This window comes from Aptenodytes patagonicus, chromosome 5 (assembly GCF_965638725.1).
Source record: "Aptenodytes patagonicus chromosome 5, bAptPat1.pri.cur, whole genome shotgun sequence".
Taxonomy (NCBI): domain Eukaryota; kingdom Metazoa; phylum Chordata; class Aves; order Sphenisciformes; family Spheniscidae; genus Aptenodytes; species Aptenodytes patagonicus.
Genome location: NC_134953.1, coordinates 37,940,850 through 37,963,907, shown reverse-complemented (window position 1 = coordinate 37,963,907; position 23,058 = coordinate 37,940,850). Strand labels below are relative to the sequence as shown.

General features: G+C 47.4%; 1 protein-coding gene across 1 annotated transcript in view; it reads right to left on the bottom strand.

The window, feature by feature from the left end:
- HK1 (hexokinase 1) overlaps positions 1-7,458 on the bottom strand; it is a 42,538-nt gene extending 35,080 nt beyond the window's left edge. Inside the window, exons 1-2 of the mRNA XM_076339401.1 lie at positions 7,332-7,458; positions 422-584 (exon numbers count right to left, since the gene is read on the bottom strand). Coding sequence (XP_076195516.1) covers positions 422-584; positions 7,332-7,394 — 226 coding nt within the window. The 5' untranslated portion in view covers positions 7,395-7,458. The remainder of the gene's footprint in view (positions 1-421; positions 585-7,331) is intronic.
- Between the last annotated feature and the right edge of the window lie 15,600 nt (positions 7,459-23,058).

The window sequence follows — 23,058 nt, the reverse complement described above, 5'->3', positions numbered from 1 at the left end:
TCCACTGGGGAAAAAATGAGGAGAAGAGATGTTGAATCAAACAGCAAATGACTAAAAGCCACTGTATTTGTTAAGACTCTAGATCACATGAGTGTGAATTGTATAAATCAAAAATCTTCCTGTACGAAGTATTGATTGTTGGCAGACAAATCTCAGCGTAAATGTATTGACTGTTAGTGGACTGATTACTAGGAAGGGCTCTTCCACTGGCATCAAAGTGGGTTTGACACAGGAATCACAAAATCCTCCAGCATCTGTGGGAACAGACCTGCACACAGAGGGGAAGCTGTCTTTGAAATGTTGTCTGGGCTTGCCAGAAAGCAAATTGCTCTTGTTCTTGGTAGAGCATTAGTATATTTCTAAGAGGTTTTGCATGAAGCACACCATGTTTAATATGGAAAACAAATACTCAGCTCCTTACCTGAACCATCAGGAATGGACCTCACAAATGTCGGAAGCATCTTCACTGCAGCCGTTGGGTTAAAATCTCTGGAGAGGCCGTTCTTCATCTCTCTCCGGAAGCGAGCCATAATGTCTATCAGCGTTTCGTCAGACAGCCGCATGGCGTAAAGGTATTTATCAATCTGGGGAAAAAGACAAACACCACCATGGAGTGAAGGACTGCCCTGAGGTGCCCGAGCAGGGCTATACCTCCCTTTAATTGAAAGAACAGCGTATAGCCCCAGCTTGGCCCCAGGGCTCTGGCCAAGCTGACAACACATCCACACACTTCATGCCTTGTCTTTTGATTCAAAATCAAGGAAAATTTGCAAGTGTTAGGACCTATGTGAGCTGAAGCCCACCCCATCCTACTGCCTTCCCAAGGCAAGACCCAGTCCCACATCACTCTGCTTCCTCTTTTCCACACAAAACAGTTCGCCCACAGCCTCGCACCACTATCTCCAGCCCTCGCCCCACTTCTCAGCTCTCCTGACTGTCTGTGAGCTGAACAGCTGAAGCTAAAAATCCCTCTTTTGGCACCATGTGCCAGCTGGGGTGATGTGGGTGTCACTGCAGTCCACAGAGGTGCCTTGTATTTAAAGCCTTTCACTGTGAAGGACTTGCCATAGTGGTTTCAGGGCTAAGTCCCAGGCTGAGAAATGATTTCTGTGTAGCAGACCATTTTCCCTATCCCACTCCAAAGCTATCACAGCCAGAGGATCAGAAGAGGCAGAGCTTGGCTGTGGGCAGGTAGCATCTTCCTCCTCAAGATAAAACATCAAATTAAAAGTTGTTGACTTCTCCCTTGTGGCTTCCCAAGACAGGAACTTTCTTTACCTCCCTGGAAAAAGGAGGCGGTTCCAGTTTTGCAATAATATTGCTTTCCATAATATTACACCCATCTTAAGCATCAGGAAGAGTGAGAGATGCTTTGATGCCTCAAAAATACAACTTGGCCTTGGGGGGTTCTTGCTAAATGCACGTCCCACCCCTTTTACCTCAGCTGCCAGTCTATTCTTGCCTTGTTTCATTATCTGCCTTGGAAATTTGGTTCTGCAAACAGCTCAGACCAAAGCCACACCTTTGGGATCACTTTTGCTTCCAACTTAGCAGGACCAAGAAAATAAAACCCGGCCATGTTTTCTGTCCTCAGCAAAACTGGAAAAGCCACCTCATTTTAAACCCCAGGCCATATCTGTGCCAAGGCCACCTGTGTCTCCTTTGCTGCTCTGGAAGCTTTGAGAGCAACTCATCTCTCAGCTGGCATTATGTCCTAACAGGACCAATGCCACAATAAAACATCCCATGTGAAATGTCTGTATGCAAGTGCTCCATATACCGGGGACTTTGACATAGGAAGCGATGAATAACACCATTCGCAAAGGAAATGCAGACCATCAAAGCGTAATTAAACCCTAAACTGACCGTAAAACCAGCGCCAATTTAATTGCTCCCGCAGAAAGTACTTCTGTACGCATGTAGTCAAGGTCTGCACCAAAGATAGCATATCTCCCCGAGCCAGACGCCCTTCCACGGTGACCAAGCATTTACAGAGCCAAGGGAGGAAGGCATGGATGGACAGCGCTGCTGGGCACAGCTACCCGGTCTGATCCTGAACTGCAGGGCTGGGGTGGGGGCCAGGCAAGCCTGAACCACGGGGCCACAGCCAGAGGCTGCACAAGCTGCGAAGTGTTCAGTGCCATCGCTCGCAAAGGAAGAGCAAAACAGTCATCAAATAGATGCTAAGGGGAAGTTGCAGTGCAACAAAATGACACCATGTGTTTGCTCCATGAACCAGTGAAGTGACGGTGCAGGCATATAGCTGAAGAGCAGAAGAGCTGAGCCCAAGTTCTCCGTTGTAGAGGACAAATGTGAGACCCCAGGGCAGCATCCCCACATCCCAGCTGTGTCCTGTGCCGCACCGATGGGCTGACAGCCCTGTCGCAGCGACAACCACAGCCAGCCACTGGTGTGATTTTACTCCAAGAACAAAAACCTGGATGGGAAGCACCGTCTCTGCAGCCCCAAATGGTGTGGGGACGGACGCAGAGGCTGGTGTCGGGCTGGGCAGGAAGGTCTCTCCTCTGCAGCAAACCCTGCCATAGGTTTTTTTTTAGCAGAGACTGTCAAGCCATGATGTCAGAGCATGAGGTTATTCCCTTTTAAAGGGCGGGGGGGGGGGGGGGGGGGGGGAACGACGACTCTTTTAAGGCTGAGCTTTCAGCAGCCCACGCTGCCACTCAGAGGCCCGATTCCCCAAATCTCCCAGTGAAAGCTACACTAACACATCATTCACACAGTCAGACGTCACTGTGCAATTAAAATACCCCTCTACAAAGCCCCACTGCTGCATCCTCCTCCCAAAAACAGGGCTGAAGGATTCCCGCCCTCCCCTCCAAAAGCCCTATGGTAAATGCAGGTTTTGGGGTTTGCGTGGTCAGGACCAGGCAAGCCCTTTCTCCCCACCTCTGCTCCTATGCTACCCTCAGCAGCAAGGGAAAACGGGAGGGAGGGCTCTTTTTCCTCCTGTGAAAAACCAATGAGCGCCGTCAGCACCCTTACATAATTGGGCTGGACCCTCATCGCCTCGCGTTGCATCACGTTGCATCGCATCGAGGCCATCTTCACCGCCAAGACTCACGGGGTGGGGAGGGGGGGGGAGATATGGACTAAACCTCATTTTGAAACAAAATCACTCCTGTGTGTTATAGTTTCCAAAACTAAAAAAAAAAAAAAAAGCAGATTTTCTTCCCAGGCAGGAAAAGGGTTAGTCATTCTGGCAGCGCAGCTGCAAGGGAAAAAGCGCTGCTCTCCTGCGCTGGCAGCACAGGCAGCCCTCCGAGGGACGGCAGCCCTCCGAGGGAAAACCCTCAGCAAATGACCATAAATAACTGGGGGGAGGGGGAAGCTGGAGGCTGGATTATGGGATGGAGGTTTAATAAACTCCCTGCTCTGCCTGCAATAAAAGCCGATCAGAAAGCAAATCTCAGCCTTATCTGAAGGGAAGCAGTGGAGGGGCCAGCAGGGACAGAGACGGGAGCTGCCGGCAGGACACACAGCCCCGCTGAGGCTCCACGTGGCGTGGGAGACGGGTGCCAGCCCTTCCTGGGAGATGGTGGAGAGTAGGAGCAATTTCAGGCAGGCAGTTGTGTGGGCAAGGAGCAGAAAACGCTCCTTTATTTAGCTCCACCTCAGACCCACCCCCCCCCAGGAAGGGCATCTTCCCAGAGTGCCACTATGGGACCCCTCCAAGAGCACAATCACTTTTTTTTTTATTTTTCTTAAAAAACAAAACAAAACAAAACAAAACAAAACAACAGCCATATGCACGTAATTGTTCTTGGTCACATAGGAAAGACACTTTTTGTACTTGGGGAAAAGAAGTTTCTGAAAATCCAGCCATTTCAGCAGCCTCCACGGGAAGCTGTGAATAATTATAAGTGCATAACGAAACAGGCAGCACTAAGGGCAGCACATTCTTAAATGCATGCCTCATTCACTGACAACAGTCAATGGTATCCAAGAACAGAGCGCTCCCACAACAATTTCAGAAATCATTAGCATCTATTTTACTGACACAGCCTTTGCACCAAAACTCTTCAGCATGTAAACATTTTTCTGTAGAGCTAGTCATACTCCATACTCCTTTCAGCATCAGGAAGATTCATCAGGAGCCAAGGCATGTTAAAACAAGTAGACATCCTGAAACTGTTTGTGCTTACTTATGATCTATCAGATTGGTTCCTAAAACACCTTTATACTGGCAGGTCACTGCTACAGGGCTTTTTTTTATGCCAATCACTACATTTTACACCCCATTCCAACACATTCTTTTCAAGGTTAAATGTCATTTAAATGTCACTCTTGGATTGCAAGATTTTTTTTCTTCTCTCCTCGGATAATTCAACAAAAAAGTATTGTTCCCCCGACAGACAAAAACCAGCAACACGTAGAGGCTCCCTTTGATGGGGCCAGCTACTGCAGGTACAAACCTGTACCAACAGGTACCTTTGAAACAAAGGTACTCAAAGGCAGTTTTACAAAAGCTTCCCTGTGCACAGGCCAGCGGCACAGATGCCAGGGATGCTCTGTGGTGCCCACACTTCTGAGGATGGAAGTCAGCCTTTTGGAGAAATCGAGGCCTCGGTTTGGGCTGTGCAAAGTCCTCTGTCACAGCGAGGATGCTGAGCTCAAGCTGCTGCCCCTGGAGGTTGACAAATGTGCAGGGAGCAGAGGTTTTCAAAAACATCTGGATAATTTATCCTGCTTGGAGTAAAACCACAAGCCCATTTGTATGGTACAGGGCATCATACATCACCAGCTTGCTCCTGCACAGTAGGGTCACGTGCAAGTGCATGTACCTATGGTTTCATGGGAAAATGCCCCCTTGCAGGGGCTGCTGGGCCATGGGGCTGCCAACGCATGATGAACCACCCACATCTTCGACACTACACATCCACCCTGCCTATTCCTCCCTCTCGCCACGACTCATCTTGAAAAACGTTCCAGAAACTGCAAAGTGGAAAAAAATTACTCTGAAACTTAAGGGAGTGTCTAAAATCCAGCAAAACCAGTATAGAAGCAGCACACACTAGTTCTTAGACCCAGGGTATCCTGAGGGCCTGAAACCACCAGCCCCACCTATGCCCCTCAGCAGGGATCCCACCATAGAAAGGCAGCGCTAAGCATTAGTGCCACGCAGGGATGGGAACCCCAAAAAAGGAGGAAATGGGGTCACAAGGGAAGAAGGGCATTCAGCCTCGGAGCAGCAGACCCCTGTAACAAATCCATTCCCAAATTCACCTCGCCAGTACTTTTAATCCTTTCACAGCCCTCCTGTGACCCACAGCAGTGTCCTCAAGGTGACCTGCCACCTGTGCCACCAAATGCTGAGCCGATCGCTGCCATGGACCAGCGAGGCAGAGGAGCAGCTGCCGCGGCAGGGAGCCCCGCGGGGCAGAGTGGCGAGCGGGGGCAACGCCTTGGTCGGCAGCCCCCGGCCGCAAGCACATACCAGCAGCAAGTGCTGCTCTTCCGGAAGCAGAGAGAAGAGGGAGGGACCTGAAATGAAGCCATGCAGGCACGTATTCCCGTAAGCAGCACGCTGAGGTGGAGCACAAACCCCTTTGCCCCACGGGGTACCAGGGAGCGGAGCCCACCGGCTCCCAGCAGCTGTGGGGCAGCAGAGCAGTGGGGCAGAGCCTCTGACTGCCGCAGAAATCCTCCCTACAGGACAGCCAAAAGTGAGGGGACTCAATATCCGTTCCAAAAGGATATAAACAGGAAAAGATGTCTTACATCCTCCAAAACCAGTAGCCTGCTTTTTTTTTTTTTTATGGGATTTTATTTTATTTTATTTTTCAGGCAAAACCAGATTGATCCATAAGAAAGCTTTACAGTTCCCTGGCCAAACGATTTCCCATGCCATCAGACAATAGCAGCCTCATGGTGCCAAACCAGCCTGCAATAAAAAAACCCCCAGAACACCACACAGTTTCCCCCGTGCTTGCATGCTCCCATCGCGCCTTCCCCACGCAGCCCTTCTGCTGCTCCTTGGCCAGCGTGCACCCTCGCACTTATCTTGGGTTTCTAAATATAACAGGCACAGCGAGACAGAGAAGGCCTTAACCCAGGCATGCATGCCTGGCGCCAGCAGGAGCACTTACAAATCCTCCGGGAAAAGGAAAACAAGGGGCCTGGGGAAAAGGAAGAGCCACGTACATTGGGCAAGAAGATGCAGAGAGCTGCAGGCTGTGCGCAGCCTTCAGCTCCTCGCGAGAATTGCTGGGCGGAAAAGCAAAGTCCTAAACCACGGAAGATGTGGAAAATATGGGGTGCTGTCTCAGGTTTTATCCGTCAGAGGAGTGGGCACGGGTGAGCATGTCTTGAGCGGGGCAGGATGGGTCACCCACACACAGGAGCGGAGGTCTCCCCGGGCACAGCCAGAAGCCCAAAGGGAAGAGGTTCTCTCTTCCTGCTGGAACAAGTCCCGAGACCACTACAGATCAGCCCTGCTAACGCTGTCACTGAGGCTTCCCCAAAATATTTTAGGGATGCTTTCAGCAGGCGCTCAGCCATGCGCCTAGGTGGGTCACACAGCACCACCAGAGGAGGTGGCAGAGGGAAAGCCTCTGCTTCCTGATGTCAGCCCGGCGATATTTGCAATTATTTTCCCAATTTGTGTCCCCGCATCCCTAGCCCCAGGCTCTCTGCTCCCTACAGCTCTGCAATATGCTCAGCCAGGACCTAACTGCCATGTTTTTATTTATCCTGTGCTCTGCACCTATTTCCTTGTGGCAGTGCTAAATCCCAGGGCTATACCAACCATACAGCAGCAGTCACCTAATGCTAAAGGAAAAGAAAAGAAGCCCATAGAAATACTTCTTCTTTTTAAGCACAACTGACAACCACTTCCTGTAAATTCAGAAGCTGCAGTGACACATAATTCAAAAACTACCTGCTCTTCGTCACCCCCGTGCTGGAGTGACAGATGCCCACAGGCACCCTGGGGAAGAAGGGGAAGTTCCCTCTTCAGGGATGCTGGTGCCTACGAAAAGCCTGAAAGGATAATCACCATCACCACGACCCTCATCGCCAAAGCCCCACGGTGTGGCCCCAATTGCCAAGTTGGGTTTCCGTGGCCTGACCGGCAGTGAGCCGGTGTGCATCACCCACGCCCGGCAGCCTCCACACCGAAACCCGGCTCTGCTCTCCACCGGGGATGCTCTGGGGGACCGTTTGGCTGGCCTTAAAAACGGGTTTATTCCCCTTTCTCCCACAGCAGGGTCGCTATGGGGACAAAGCAACAAAACCAACAGGAAAAAAAATTTAAAAAGCGATCTGGCCTGGGGGCGGGGGGCGCAGCCCTCCGCCGCGGGATTTCAGTCTACCTTTTTGACCTGATCCTCCTTCAGCTCCGTGAAGTAGTAGGCCAGGAGCTGGGCGGCGATCATCCTGCCGGCTGCAGCGGGCGGCTCCGCGCACGCAGCGATGCGGCGCCCGGGGATGGCCGCGCCGCCGCCGCAGCGCCTCCCCTTCCTCCTCCTCGGGGCCGCCCCGGCCCCGCCCGCGGCCCCGCTCCCACAGCCGGGCGGGGACGTGGCGGCGGCGCGGCCCGAAGCCTTCTCGGTGCTATTTCTGGCAGGCAGAGCGGGGAGGAGGAGGACGGCAATGCCCTGCCGTACTCCAAAGGGTCTTTATACAGCAGCCTTGGAGACAGACTGCTGGAGGCTTTCCGCCACTCCTTGAACGCTACTGTGGTACGGGAAGAGCAAACTGAAAAAAAACCCAAAAAAACTTAAACCAAAGGTGTTTTCAGAAGAGCCTCTGCGCTGAGAAATCTTTGAGAAAATAGGAAAACTGCAGGAACCTCCACTAACACCGAGCATCCCCTGCCCAGGTGCGATGCCTCCTCCAGAGCGAGCAGGAGCCAGCCTGGACCCCCTGGGCTGTAGGCTGAGCTGCTGGGAGACCTGCAGGGGCACCCTGAAAGGCAGATAATTGCTTCAACTGTTGTATTTTTGGGGCTCCTACATTCATATTCCATCAGCAAAATCCCCACATCAAATACACTGATGGACAGGACCTCTCCTCCCCACGTGTGCTGCCCATGTTTTTGCCATGTTGGGGTGCATTCCCCAGCACCCCAAGGAGGCATCCACCACTGTGAAGCCTCTGAGGGCCCCACATCCACGTAAGCAAAGCGACGCAATGCCCCTCCGAAAGCCGAAGGCCAAACGCAGATGCCAAGGTGACACGTGTCAGAAGCCCACAAGGTTTTTACCTGCACCCTGTCCGTCCACAGGGACAGGAACACAGACCCATGCAAACAAGCAGTAATGCTGGAGGTGTGATTTGCATAGAGATTGTCTACCAAAGTCCAAGTGATTAAAAACCTGTTTCCTGAGTTTCCGGCTTCCTTTTCAGTGCTACTTTAATTAAATGGTTGCACTGGCCAAAATCACGAGCTGCTTTGGCAGACACATCCTCCTTTAGACTGCCCTAGTCGCTGTAGGCCGGGTGGGCAGGATTTCCTTCTCCAGCTCACCACATTAGCTTTAAGCTCATTCTCAGTGAGATTTTCATCAAGCGTTTCACTGATCTGCATGTGTTACTCCTGCTTGTTTGTTTGGCAAGCTAATGAGCAAACATGCCTGCGCTCCCCGGCGCAGGCAGGCTGCCTCGCTGCAGGTGCAGCAGCATCGCCCTGCGACCAGGCGCAGTTGGAGCTCGTGGGTGGCACAGAAACATGGGGCTGAGCAGCATCATCCTGACAGCGTCCAGCAACGTCACCCAATCCCTTACACAGGCTGACCAAGCTCTCACTCAGATGTAATTCACTGTTCAGCCACACTCATCCTCTTCTGCCGGTTAGAAACTATCTTTAATTCCCAGCCCAGGCTCGCTCCTGTTTTTGATCCATCTGTCACCTGCTAAACCTTGTCTTTCAGCTGAAATTTCTCTCCTCACTCTTGGGTGTTCACTTTCTATAAATACAGAGGAAAGTAACCATATACGTCCTCAGCTTTTGCTTCACTAGGGAAGACAGACCTAGCTCTTTTTTGGTCTCCTTTCCCTGAAAAGCCCAGGCTGGTTTAACAGCCTTTTTCTACATTTGCTCCAGCCTGAATTCATCTCTATCGAACACAGCAGCTGAAGTCGGCTAAGTTATTCTGGAGAAGGCCAAAACCCCCGCACTGACATTCACAGTTCTCCTACTGGAAATATGTCACCAAACCCCTTGCCATTAACAAGCACAAACCCTGAGGCTCCCAAGTTTAACCGGGATACCAAGATACCCCCATGCCATCAGGCACCGCTCCCAGGAGACGGCAGACCTTTCACCCCACGCCAAAAAAAAATCCCTGTTCCTGCTTCCCCAGCGTGGCCAATGGAGTCCTGGCTGCAGGAGATGTCCTCACCGAAAAGCAGCCTTGCAGCAGCCCAGATCTTTGATTTTGCTTTGTAGAAGCAAAAAGTCACTTTCTGCACATGTGCATTTATATTTGCCTTTTGTTGCTGTACGAACACAGCCTGGCACTGCTCAATTCCCGCAGGCTCTGTGTTCAGAGCTGCCTCTACACAAGGTTTACAAGCCCTACTCTCTATCCCCTCCAGCTCAGATACCTAAACACCACCTAAATACTCAATACTCACCTCAGTTACCTTGCTGCAGGAATGCTTACTCACTCAGTTAAAAAACTTGGACACAAGCTCAAGTTGTTTTCAACTAAACTTTCACCAAACGAAAGTAATTCAAACCATCCCCTCTGGCTCTCAAGGAATTTGAATCAGCCAGGTAAGAGTTGGGAAGCCCAAAATATTCAAAATCGTTATGAGTAAGAATAGTCTTCTCTTTAACACGACACCTGTCTTAAGGATGTGCAAGAGGAGGACAAGTTTGTTTTCTTCATCTGCCAAAATTGTGACTTAGAAGTGAATTGAAAATGTCACAGATCATTAAGGTGGCTTTTGGCTCCACTGACCATTTGTATTACAGCGTATTTCAAAACTCACCAGAAAAAACTGCCTCAGGTTTCCTTTAAGCTACAAAAAGCAAGAAGTTCAAAACATCACTACTCTGAAGCCCTCTTGGTTCTGTGCAATGAAAATAAAACCCACACACATTACAAACCCCCGAATAAATTAAAGAATAAAGTATGCACTTAAGCAGGAGGTGGTTCATGTGACAAAGTCGAAAGCAATTAAGGGATAGTTAAACGAGTATTGCAAATAATTTCGTTTGTCTTCAGTTGCTGAGCATGGCATTCAGGAAAAAATGAACTCTACAACCTAAAAGCCGTTAGATAAAAAGTAACAGTCCATCCAAGGCAAAGCAGCTGCAGTGTTTAAACATTTAGTATTTTTAAACTGCTCCTTGCAAGTATAAGTAAGAGCGCATGACCAGCTTTGATGCTGCAACCAGCACTGGGATGAATGAGCTTTCCTCCTACCATAGAGGAGGGCAGCTAAATATCCCTACGGACACCCAAACCATTTGCAAGCCCTCTTTGCATTGCCAGGCCAGCAGTGAGCACACAGGTGTTATTTTTGCAGGGCCCGGGAGGAGCTGTGCACAGACTGCCCGGCATGACCAACCAGCTCTTCACCTCCACCTCTGCGAGTCTCTCATACCTCCTTACCATCTAGCCCTGGGTTTTCCCTTCTGCTGTACTGGAAGGGATCAATTCAGCAGCCAATTAATTACCAGCACCTAATGTACACTGCCAGGCATCCAGCAGGCTATTTTGAAAGCCACCATCCTTTAAGAAAAATTACTGGAGGCTGAACATGACACCCGATGACTTGCAGCTATTTTGATTGTGCTCTAATCTTATTGTCCAGGTTTAACTGTACTGAAGTGTTTCAACAAGTAATTCAGTGCATCAGGTCTCCTGGGTGTGGGGGTTTTTTCCTGCTTTGCCTATTTCTTCATTAAATGTTTACTGCTCTATATAAGTCTGCATTCAGATTTGACTCCTATACAATGAGGGGATTTTGTTTTTAATCATGTCCATCACATAGTTTTGATGTACACAGTTGCCAGATGCTTTCTACTTTTGCAAGGAAACAATGAAGTTGTAGTTGTGTTTGTTGTTCTTTTTTTAAGTGTCTGGGAAATGATCGATCCACTTTTCCCCACATTGCATTTTCCTTTCACAATACTTAAAGCAAAGTGAAAGAAAGCACCGTCTCTAAGAAACAGTAAGTTCCCAGTTCACAACAGCACCTCTGACTAACAAGGGAATTTTTAAGTAGCCTTTGAAGCTCCTGTTCCAGTGTAGGAAACTATGTGTATGCGCAGAAGAAATCATCGTTCATTTGTGCCGAGCTTGGTGCAGAGCTACTAAGAAGATCTAAAAGCAGCAGAGATATCGATTTGAGAAGCAATTCAGCCGAACAAGGGTAAATGCATTACGCAATTTCACCTTGCCAGGAGGCACAGCAAGCAGGCACTACCCCATAGCCAGCCACTATGCTTTATCTCATGTTTCCCCTTAAGAAACAAGATTAGGTAGGAACGCCTCGAGGGGGCTCGTTCCATGCACAGGAAAGGCCATGCCACATGCAGATGGAGCAGCATGCACTTATAAAGTGGTTTTTAAGCTCCTGGTACAGCACACCAGGAGCATGTTTCCAAAAGATGAGTGCTTCCCCTGGGAAACATGGAGCCAGGCACGGGATAACGAAGGGCCAGGACAGGCTCAGTGCATTTCACCGAGATAACCACCACCGCCAAGAAAGTGACGCGGGTTTTGCCTGCACCCAGACACTGGCAGGGCTTGAAGCCGGGGACTGTGTGAGACTGCCGGGCCCTGCTCTGGCAAGAGTGGTCAGAGAGAGGATGGCCACCTCTGGCCCCAGGAAAGCAAAACCTCCCTCTCCAGCCCTCCGGTGAAAAAGGCCGAGGACTGCCAGTACTAATGGCTGGCTAACAGCTGGTTTTTCTTTTCAATTTATAATTTAGTTTTATATTTATTTTATACATGTGATATACAAAAATATATTTCATATATTATCAAAATTATAATTTATAATTAAATTCAAATAATTTAATTTAAAAAGCTAACACCGTTTTCTGTGCCTGGCCATGCATACAGGCTGTCAGGCAGCATCACCGCCATACACACGCCACTGCCATCACATGCCGCAGCAGCTGACAGGGGCATAGCACACACAGGTCTGTGCCCAGCCCCGACGCTGTCTTCATCGAGTCCCCCAGGGAGGGGACAGGGTGCAGAGTCCGCGCGATGTTTGGGATAACGTGAGAAATCATCCCACATAGTTCGTCTTCTGCCTCTCAAGAGGGTTGCCGCAATACCCAGCTGTGTTTTAGGCACAAAGGCTAACAAGGGATTCTGCCCTGTTTTGTTCAAGTTGCTCTAGGGAGAGGGTGAGATACTTTTTAATAAAGTCCCTTTGGAAGGAGTTTAGCACCATTCACTGAGCTGAGCATTTGAGGGCCAAATGACACTATGCAGGGCTATGGCTTTCAAGACTTAAATCCCAGTGACCTCCAAAGACAGGGCAGTATTCCTGTGAGCTGTGTACTACACAACTAAGGACCACAAACAGCCAAGTCTAGACCATGGCCATAATGAGAGGAGAATGGAGAAGGAAGCAACTCCAGCAAAGGAGGAGCGTTGTCTACTAGTTCACACAGGAACAGAGACTCCTGGGGCAGATGGAGATGCTCCGTGTCTCAGCTCCCCATGTCTGAGCATCAGGCAGCTATGTTTGCTTTTATTTCTTTAAAGTGGTTGCTGTTCTTCAGCATCAGAGGGATGCAGAGAACATGACCCCCACAAAACCAAGAGGTGCAAACCAGAAAGCAGATAAGCACATGCCCAAAACACATGGCTTACAATAAAGCCCCACTATTTGGAAGGCCTGGCTGACTATTTCTTTTTAAACCTCTTAGTGATGGCAAGCTTCATTAAATTGGGGGCAAAACCGATTACTTCATCTTTAGTTAATTGATATTTCCAAAAGCTATGGGCTGCACGAGCTACACTGCAAAGGACTTCTCTACCCAAAGCCTCACATACGTTGGGAAAAGAGGAAAGACCTCCCAGGAGTCACACCACCACAAAACTTAACCTCTAGCTCCTGCGCTGCACAGCAGAGCTACTCTATGCAGCTGAGGAAGTTGTTAAAAATTCTAAGTTCTTTAGTGGTTTCTTGTGCAGTGTTTCAAGAGAGAAAAAAACCCAATGCACATGAGCAGGCACTAAAGGCAGCACAGCTGAAGGGTCATGACTTGCAGGGAGGATGAGCAGTACTGTTTGTGTCCAAGCCTCCCCTGCTGGCTAGAGGTGAAGTGGGATGAGGAGAAGTGTTTCCCTACTGTATGGAGAGGAGCCTATTCTCTGGTATTTTATGTTTAAAAGCAACTTGAAACCCCAAATACTGTCTCATGATGGATTTCTTCCCCATAGCAGTGCACCCAACAGCTCCAACATGCAGCAGCTATGGCAAAGGGGCACCTTTCTCACAGCACCATCTCCCTTGTGCTGCAGGCATCCCCAAAAGCGGCATGGCAACTAACTGGAAGAGACAGCCCCTTTCGCTGTGGGACTGATAGATAAACCAGGAAACTGTTTCCCCAAAAGCTTTAATTCCCTAGCAGAGAAAGTGAAGTCACTGTTGTGCTAAAATGCTTTGTGGATGATTACAAGCATCTCCCACCCCCGCCCAGAGAAGAGTCCCCAGCCATGACAACACATCTGGTTCAGTGATAGCCCTTAGGGAGTGCAGGCAGAAGCCCCTGTCCACCCACATTGCCAACAGCCATGCTGCTGTTACTCATTGATCCCAGCCAAGGAAGTGTGTGGTTAAAGCAATGTCAGGTTAAAAGTAAGCAGCCAACACAGAATACAATGCATTCCTGTCCATGCAAGGTGCTGGGTCGTATATTAATGCGAGTTACAATGAATTAAGTCAACAGGTTTTCCAACCCACTGTGTTTTCCCAACATAGATCCAGGCTGCTCACATCCCTGGGCACCTTGCATGCAAGTCCACTCACTCCGCTCTTCCCTTACACATAAAAGTAATCCATCCAAACTCATCTCTTTCTTCTTTCCCCTCCTCTCCTGGGTACTCACCACAGCAACTCCTCTCTCCTCAGTGCCAGAATTACAACCTATTTTACATCTCTGCAAAGGAAAGCAATAACCATCCCAGTTTTCTGACTCAACTTGGGGTCCTGCATTAGTTTAACATTTTTTCCATTGAGGTGAGAACTGCTGCATCAAGCAACCACTTTTTCTAGTGCATTGGTAGTAAGTCATTATTGCAGATCATATACATATAAAGCAGACCATACACACACACACACATATATATTTATATGCACACAGAAGCATATCAACAAACTCAGTTTATAAGGCAATAGAAAGGCGGCGGTGGTATGGTGATGAATCTAATGTCAATGAGTTGCCTTTCCTGACCAGGAGGTGAAGCATTTGTTTCATTTCATAAAACATCTCTTGACTCCAGCAAACTGAAATGAGCACCAACGCAGATTTCTGATACTCTACTAAATCTCCAATGCTAGTAAAAAACGTGAAAAGAAATTACACTGAAAAAAGGGCAAAATATAGAGTGCAAAGTGGTTTGAAATTTCAGAAGTCAAGGGATAAGTTTAAAATATTTGCAGTTGTTCGATTCAAATCTTTTATCTTGAGAAGAGGCAGTTCAATACCAGCTAAAGGATGTCTGCATAACCAGCAATTCACTTAAGTGATGAGGCAGTTACAATTACTTAAATGAAGGAAAATATAACCTAATTTATTGTACTATATAGAGACAGCTTTCCTAAATCTGCTTTCAGCTCCTCACAGATCATAGAGTTCGTTCGTCAAAGTTTAGCTCGAAAACACCCACTGTGTGGGAAGACTTACAAAAACAAAGTCAATCCTTCATCCTTGCAAAAAGCAGTTAACCCCTGGCAAACAGCTGGTTTCTGTGCACTAGCATGCACTATCCCAAGAAGGTTTTAATGACACAGTCCAAATCGGTGCCTTTTAACTACAGTGCGACTTTTCTACACAAGCAGTAAAACAGTAATGAGGAGCTTGTACTTTCAGCACAGAGAACGGGACCTACCCCTCTCTTTTGGCTATCCACTAACAACCAGATCAAAACAAGGCAATACCTCTCAACACAGGCTGAGGCCAGTTTCCACTAAGTATACGCTTTTCTCCTTGATCCAGCATTTGATGCTAGCAAAAATCAGTTTGCATCACGAGTCCCAAACCCACAGTAGTGCAGGCATTCATTGCAGAGGCTTTAGGTTCATGCTCCTTTTCCAGCAAGACCCAGTGTAAGAGACTCTCCTCCCAGGCCAGGTTAATATCCTCATGATACGGAGCTCTCCCCAGTACTAAGTTAACGACGCCCACCCTTTAGCCCAGACGGGATGCAAAGCAGGTACTTACTTTGCACAACAGGGAGCAGCAGTAGCCAGGCACATCCAGGGCGTTCGGCTCCTTCCGCGTGGCCATAGCAGGAGCGCCTCTTGCCATGTCACATTGTCATCACAGGGGGCTGTCAACAAGAAAGGAGGCAGTACTGTAGGTTTCCACATCTCCTCCCCAACCTCAGGATGCCTTTGGAAACCATGCACCCCACGGACAGGTGCTCTCTTAAAAACCCATCCAGCGGCTGGGATACAGCAGATGCAGACCCACAGTTAGCATCACCCCAAGAGAGAGGGGAAATTGGGTGCATATGGGCTAAGGACCACAAGTGTGACCCAGAATAATGGTGGACATGGGGAACGTGTTGACAAAGCACTGGCCCTTGCCATGGGATTCCTGCCACACACAGGGAAGGAGGGCTTAGCAAGCAAATGTTGTGCGATAAAACACCTGAGTCCTGTTAACAGTTTGTTATCCTAATTAGAAGAACCCACCAAGCCTTGAAAATACAAAATATTAACGTTAAAAATCAGTGCAGGAAGACGGTCACAGATGCTGGACTTGCAGCTGAGCATCGTCCAGGAGCAACTGCAGATTTTGAGCTGCTCTGTGATAATTTGGCGATACTTTTTTTTGGCCAAAGTCCAAATCTGTCTCAAGAGACTGGAGGCACCTCCAAGCAAAATTTTGGCTTCTGCAATTTTACAAGCTGTCGTCACAAAATATATTAGGGTTGGATCAGAAACCCAACGAGGCCAGCCCCAGCAAGGTCCCAGGGCATCTACGTGGCCTGTTTGGGGTCCTCCTCTCTCCCCACCCCAACATTTGTTCCCTCAAGCCACTCTGGCTCTCTTGGGTCTTTCCAGGTGCCCATGCCCAGGGGCAGCAGTGGGACTGAGGGGTCTCTGTGAGGAGAGGTGGGAGCTGCCCTGAGCTGTACTCCCATGCAGCCCCTGGGGAGTCTGCGGTGGGGCAGGTATCCATACTGGTGGATACTGGTGCACACTGATAACCCTTCTACACTGGGGAAGGTGTTGTTTTAATTTTGTCTTTGTTTCTCACCATCCAAATCTATTTTAATTGATTTTCCCCAAATGGAGTCAGTTTTGCCCGTGACAGTGATCGGTGAGCCATCTCCCATCCTTATGTCCACCAATGAGCTTCTTCCTCCTATTTTCTCCCCTGTCCTGATGAGGAGACAGAGTGGGCTGGTTGGGCGTCAGGCTGCCGGACACAGTCAACCTGCCTCACCAGGTCAAATACAAACCTAGAAGAGATTCTGGACCCCTATTTTCATTCTCAGATTTTCACATACAAAAAAAGTAGAGGGGGAATAAACAGTTTTCAAAAATGCACATATGTGTCAGAAAGAAAGTTCTTATTTTAATTAAATAGGTTTCTCCATCCCTCTGACCCATTCCTGGTAGTAAATCTGAGAGTCTGGCTTCACAGCATAGCTACAAGAGATGGGTGATGGAGAATCACTTTTTTTTTTAAGTCTAAATCAAGAAGTTTTTCTTGTCATCTCAGTGCTTTAAATGGGCAACCCAGCTCTATGGGCTTCCTGGTTGACAGCTCTGGCCCCAGATTTCAGCAGTGGTTGCTGCAGCAACACAACCCCATCCTGCTTGTCTTGCCCTTCCTTCCCCGAGGAAGATATAATTTTTGGCAAAGCAAAAGTATCCTCACAAAAGCCCCGATATCTTAGGCCACTACAACTCGTCCCCTGCTAGCTCCTTTGACAGCTGCCATGAGTTCACCAGTCCCGTCTGGGACCTGACCCAGCATCGACAGACCCGTGGTCTCGCTCAGGGCATCTTTGTCTCCCAGCAGGGTTACAGATATGTCTGCTCTGACATTTGACATCAATACAAACAAATGTATTAATCACAACTTTTATCTATAACCATGTTTTGGACAGGTAACGGCAACAACAGTCTATGGCTATCAGTCAGCGTTTGAGACCCAGAAAATACCCTCAGCTGTTTTGTCACCTGCTCTTAATATCATATGCTACTAATTCAGGTCGCCAGGATGAAGCTGCAGGGATGCAGATATGGTACAGGTGAGGAGGTCTCATGCTTTTCAGTATCAGCCTGGTCAACGCCTTCCTTCCCCCCGCACAGCAGCGTCACTGTACATGGTTTAACAGATGCTCTCCTGGGTGGTGGGACAAGCACCCTCCTTGCAGAGCTTTGTCAGCACCCCAAGTACCCTAAGTGGATTTTTGCCTCTCTCTGCAGCACTGCATATTCAGAACAACAGGGTCCAACTTGGACTCCTTAAACTCTGACCAGAGCTGGGACAATAAATCCAAACTATTTCCAACGGCAAAGGAGGAATTTGCTTAAAAATAAAACTGAATTTTTCACATACCCTTGGCTTTATCTGGAGAGCAGTCTGGACAGTAAGACACAACCACCAGCACAAACAGGATCCCAAATACATTTAAAGAGCAAAAGAGCCTCTCTGCAGTCGGGTGATGATGGTGCTTCATTTGGATCTGCTTTCCAAACACTTACACAGCACCCCCTTCCAATCACAACATGCCACTTTGAAATGCCAGTACCACTTAGCTCCTGAGTCTATTAGACCATGAAGCAATAAACCCAGAGAAACAAAAATAACCCAGATACCTACTTTAGCACCCAGTTGAGTTGACAGGTGTTATCCCGAGGGCTCCATGGCAAAAGCATCCTCAGAAATGCCATACCTTGACCTTTGCACAACAGGCGGCATGAAGCTGATCTCCAAAAACCGTAGCGTCTTCCCAAAAGGTGCTAATATTAACTATGGCCCTTTGTTTCTTTGCACTCAAGGTTTCTCCCTGTCAGCTTTCTGGCATTTGCCAGCGTGGTACACGCTTTACTGGGCAGATATTGAGCTGCAAATTCCTTCATACTTCTCTATCCACAGCATTCTGCAGCTAAAGCGCTAGCTGGCCAGCAGATGAAAATGCCACTTACTGCTTATTCCTGCTGCAGTTTGTTGAATTAAAACCTCTTTGTTTGCAAGCTGTAAACAAATTCTTCTTAATCTTTCAATAAAAAATGTCAATTATGCTCTCTAACAATGTAAATTCATTGTGATGAAAGAAGGCATTGCTATTGCTCTAATCGTGATAACATATCAGCTGTTTTTAGAGTCAATTCCTTTTTGTGCAAAATTTAATGACCATGCAATTATTCAAATTTCAGACTAACAGACTGGGCTTTAGACCTACAGCGCTGCTCCCTTGCTCTGAAAACACACACTTGAAAGCAACAGAAAAGTCTCTAGAGCAGAAGTCCTGAGTTCAGAATGCAAAACACCTTTACAATTCATTCAGCACAGCCAGACTCGGGCCCACGTTAAACACAGCTACTTCATTGGAGAGCGAAGGAAAGAAAGCCAAATCCCCGGCACGCTATCGCAGGCGTTTCTCAGGCCCATGGCTTTCATTTGGCTTCACTGGGAACCATGTTTATGTCCAGCTTCCTCGTCTCTCTCTGGTTTCAGTGCATTTCCTGCAGAATCGCTGGCCACAGCAGATGTGCCCTTCAGGCATTTCAACTTTTTTTTTTTTCCTCTCATGCCAGTATTTATCCCATTTGTTTCCAGAATCAGCTGCAGCTCCCAAATCAGCGTCCGTAACTTTCCGCTGTGAAGTATTCAGGACATGCCTGCTGGGAAAGCATCTTCCTTGTTTACCTGCTCAGACCCTCACAGACTTTCCCTCTGTGCCCTTCCGCCATCCATTTTCTCCTCCTGCAGAGAGCTCCCCTCTACGACGAAGTTGTCCATCACCAGCTAATCTGCTCCATTAACTGCTTACATTCCAATAACCACTCTTGGCATCCTAACTGTGCTTACTTTATGCTTTCATGCAGCCAGAGATGGCTGCTGCCCCAGGATCTCAGCTCACCCCATAAGGTGCCTTTCCCCCCCGCTGAGGGAGTGCCTGTGCTAAACTCAGCCCCATTGGTCTCATCCCCTCCACATCTCCTTGCTCTCCAACTCTCTGTGGCAGCAGAGGATAGCCTTTTTTCACTCCCAGGAGGGGACGTAGCCTGCAACGATGAGGACAGTCCTCTACAATGGCCTCGCAGGCAGCGGTCCCAGTCCCAAAGCTAAAGAGATGGCCCAGCATCCCTGTATGATTTGGCACTGGCCAAGCCAGCCTTATAGGAACAAGGACTTCCCAGGTACACAGAAACCTTTGGCAAGCTGAACATCCAAATAGCAAGCAGCAACCTAAGAACAACAAAAACAGCCCTCTGGAAAAGTAAATTGAATTAATAACACTGGTGGTTTTGAGAACTGAACCCTGGTATTTCTGAAATGCCTGAGGCTGGGGCTGGGAACTACATCTCATCTCCAAGTCCAAAGAAAATGGATGACAGTAAGGTAGCAACCATTGCCTCCCTCCCCTTTTATCCTGCCTACAGAACAATAAAAAAATGAACCAGTTAACTCAGTTACATCCTTGAATAGTCCTTGTAATTCACTGCTTTTAATATATCACATCTTGCATTGCTGTCATCCCTTTTCCCCACTATTATGACTTACTTTAAAGTTGTTCTGATATGCAATAACAAATTTATGGGGAAGCTTTGACTGTTGATGTGCCATACCCTTCACATATCTCCCCCCTCTTCTCCAAACAGCCTTTAAATATAGTGCTAGTGAAACAGTCTCAGTCTCTCCCCATCTCTTTTTTTTTTTTTTTTTAATATAGCTTTGGTTTGTTTTTTGTTTGTTTTTAACTTACGCTTTTCTAGATAAAAATAAGAATTTGGGGGTTGGGGGGGTTTTGGGTTTTGGTTTGGTTTTGGTTTGGTTTTTTGGGGTTTTTTTTATAACCAGTCAGGAAAGATCAAGGGTGAAAGGACCTTCTTTCACTCCTTCCAGCAAGCTCCTGCTTGCTGAGGTTCCCCAGCATTTGGATCTTCAACTCCTGCGCAGGAGATCTCCAGCCTGGAGCCCTTTGTCCATTTTCCTGTAGCCAATTCCTTGTGCCAGTGGCAAGGGTTTTCTGGAGGAACCCGTATTTACCAGGTTTCTTACCAAATCTGTTCTATCTTTACAGCACGCAGCTTTTACTATCTCTAGAGGTGCCTGGGCTGCACGAGACTCTCAGACACAGAGTGCAGATAATGCGTAAGGCTGAGTAGGGAAGGGGCTGGCATCTGGAGGACATTAAAAAACACACAACAAGATCAAAATTATTTTGGCATTCCCCTCTCAGATAGATATGACCCATCACATTTACAGCACCTTCAGTGTGCACCTGCAATGTGATAGTATCAATGAGAGAGGGGAAAACATTAACTAAACTTTTGGTGGTTTTATATCTTTTATATCATCTTTTATATCTTTTATATCTTACATCAGCTTTACAGAGCGGATGTAGTGCTGGGACAAAGCAGACATCTGATTTCCCTTCCCATTCTCACACCAACAGGCCATCCGTACTTGTGTACAGGAATAGGTCTTTTTTTATTATTATTTTAAAAAATATATATCACTTGAGAAGCTACCCACTTGACAAGTCTGAGAAATGCTCTGGATAAGCCCTCAATGACAGTCCAAGGCAATGGAGAGAAACTCTAAGTTTACCTATAGCTGGACAACATTCACTGAGTCTCCTCCGCTCCCTGCCTCCCTCCCTCTCCACCTACTGCTACGGTGACGTTGTATCTGAGACCCCCAAACAAAAGCCAGCTCATTTCACCAAATGCAAAGAAACAAATCACACCACCACTTTCATTTTGATATTAGCTACGTTTCAGCCTCAAACTCCTTTACACTAATCTGCTAATCCTATATAATATTGACTTTCCAAGAAGGGAGATTATGCTAATCAGGATTTCTGAAGGATTTACACATGATCCTATATTTACTTTCGAACTTTGTCAGAGTGACAAAGGGAATATGTCACCACCGAGCTGCTACTGCATTTTCTCTGGATTACAAGTCAAGCACCAGCGCTGTCCAAATCTATAGCCACCAAAACGTCTCTCTCACAGGCAAGCCAACATATTTAGGATCATCTTTTCCCTGCAGATGAAAGGGTAACTGCAACCATCTACTGGGAGTTTCTGAAAAGCACAAACCTTAGTACCTCCACTCAGTAATACTTCTATCACACCTGTGATTTAAAGATCTTTCAACTTTTCAAATCAAATGTATGGCCTAGATCAGAAAAAGGATGTTCATGTCTTCAAGAAGCATCAAAACAAAATCAGTAAATTCAAGAAGTACTAAACATATTGACTGGAGGAAAGACCCACAAAACACATAGAAATGAAGCATCACAAAGCTATCCAAAAAGCAGCAGAAAAGCACATCTAAGATGTGAAACTGGAAGAATCTCATTTTATTTTAAATTGACTAACAACTTCATGTGATGAATTGTACTACATATTTTTCAGCATATGGTATGCTGTGTTACATTTAATGGAAGGCCTCTACTTTTATTTTAAGCTAGGGCTTTAAACTGAATGACCACATACGATGTGCAGAGAAGGGTTCTGGTTCAGCAGCTTAAAATCTATACAAGGGAGATTGCAAGTTTGCAACAGTCCTTGAGTTTCCGCATGTCGACATAATCAGGAACATGATGCTGCATCATTACCCAGATGGAGAATGTTCTGTTTTAAAGTCAGCCAAAGCGTCAGTGTGTTTATGGGATCCCTGAGAAACTACAAGTGAAGTTTGTACCCCTGGTAAAATCCCACAGTAGCCAATCCTTCCCTTCTCCAGGGCTGCCCAACAAATATTTGCTCATTCCCTTTCAGAAAGCAGCAGCCTCCCCAGCTTGGATGCCATCTCCCTGCCCGGCAGATGTGTATCAGAGCTGTGTCGGAGCTGCCTGGCTTCAGAGCAAGCCAGCAGCCTGCGGAAAAGGCAAGAGTATGTGTGTCCTGGGCCTTCGGGACCTCGACAAGAGCCATGGGTCGCCGAGCACTTTGTGAGCAGTTTCAGGTTCATGTGATCGGATTCCACGACACCCACAGACTCACTGGAAAAAAACTGCAGATGCAAAAAAATATTACTGTGTGTGCCTTATCTACTGCAGAAAAGGAGTAACTGCAACTGAGGTGTAAACTGACTCTGCGCATATTTAATTTCTAAAAAAGACTAAAAAGAAAAATCAAAGTAATATAGGATTTCTTTCTAAATTTAAAGCAAGGATCCATGCAAGGGATTTGCCTTGTTTTGTTACTGATTTGCATTCCAATTATGCAGAACAGACTTTAGGATAAAAGTGAAAAAGATACTCTCCACCATACTCACGTGGCCATCTTGGGGCAAGTCCACATCGCCTCATTCCAGATATACAGGGACATACTTCATCCACAGATGCACTTTCGCAAAAAAATATTAACTTTCTTCACAAAAGGAGGAAAACATTAAACATAATATGAGTTCACAACTTGTCTCTTCCCAATTGCTCGGTATAGTGAGCTCAGCACCATGAGGAATTCCTTCAGAAGTGAAAATTATTTCCAAGTACTATTTTTTACCCATCCAGTGACTCCAACACAGACACAGAGCTGTTGACATGTTTCTTTTAAAAACTACAAAACAGGAAAGGTCTGTAGCTTCAAATTTTGAATTTGCCATTGCTAAATTTAAACCCGTCGGCCTTGTTACAGATTATTACATAAACCCAACTGCTTATCACTCTGCACGATAGTTACTTTTGACCT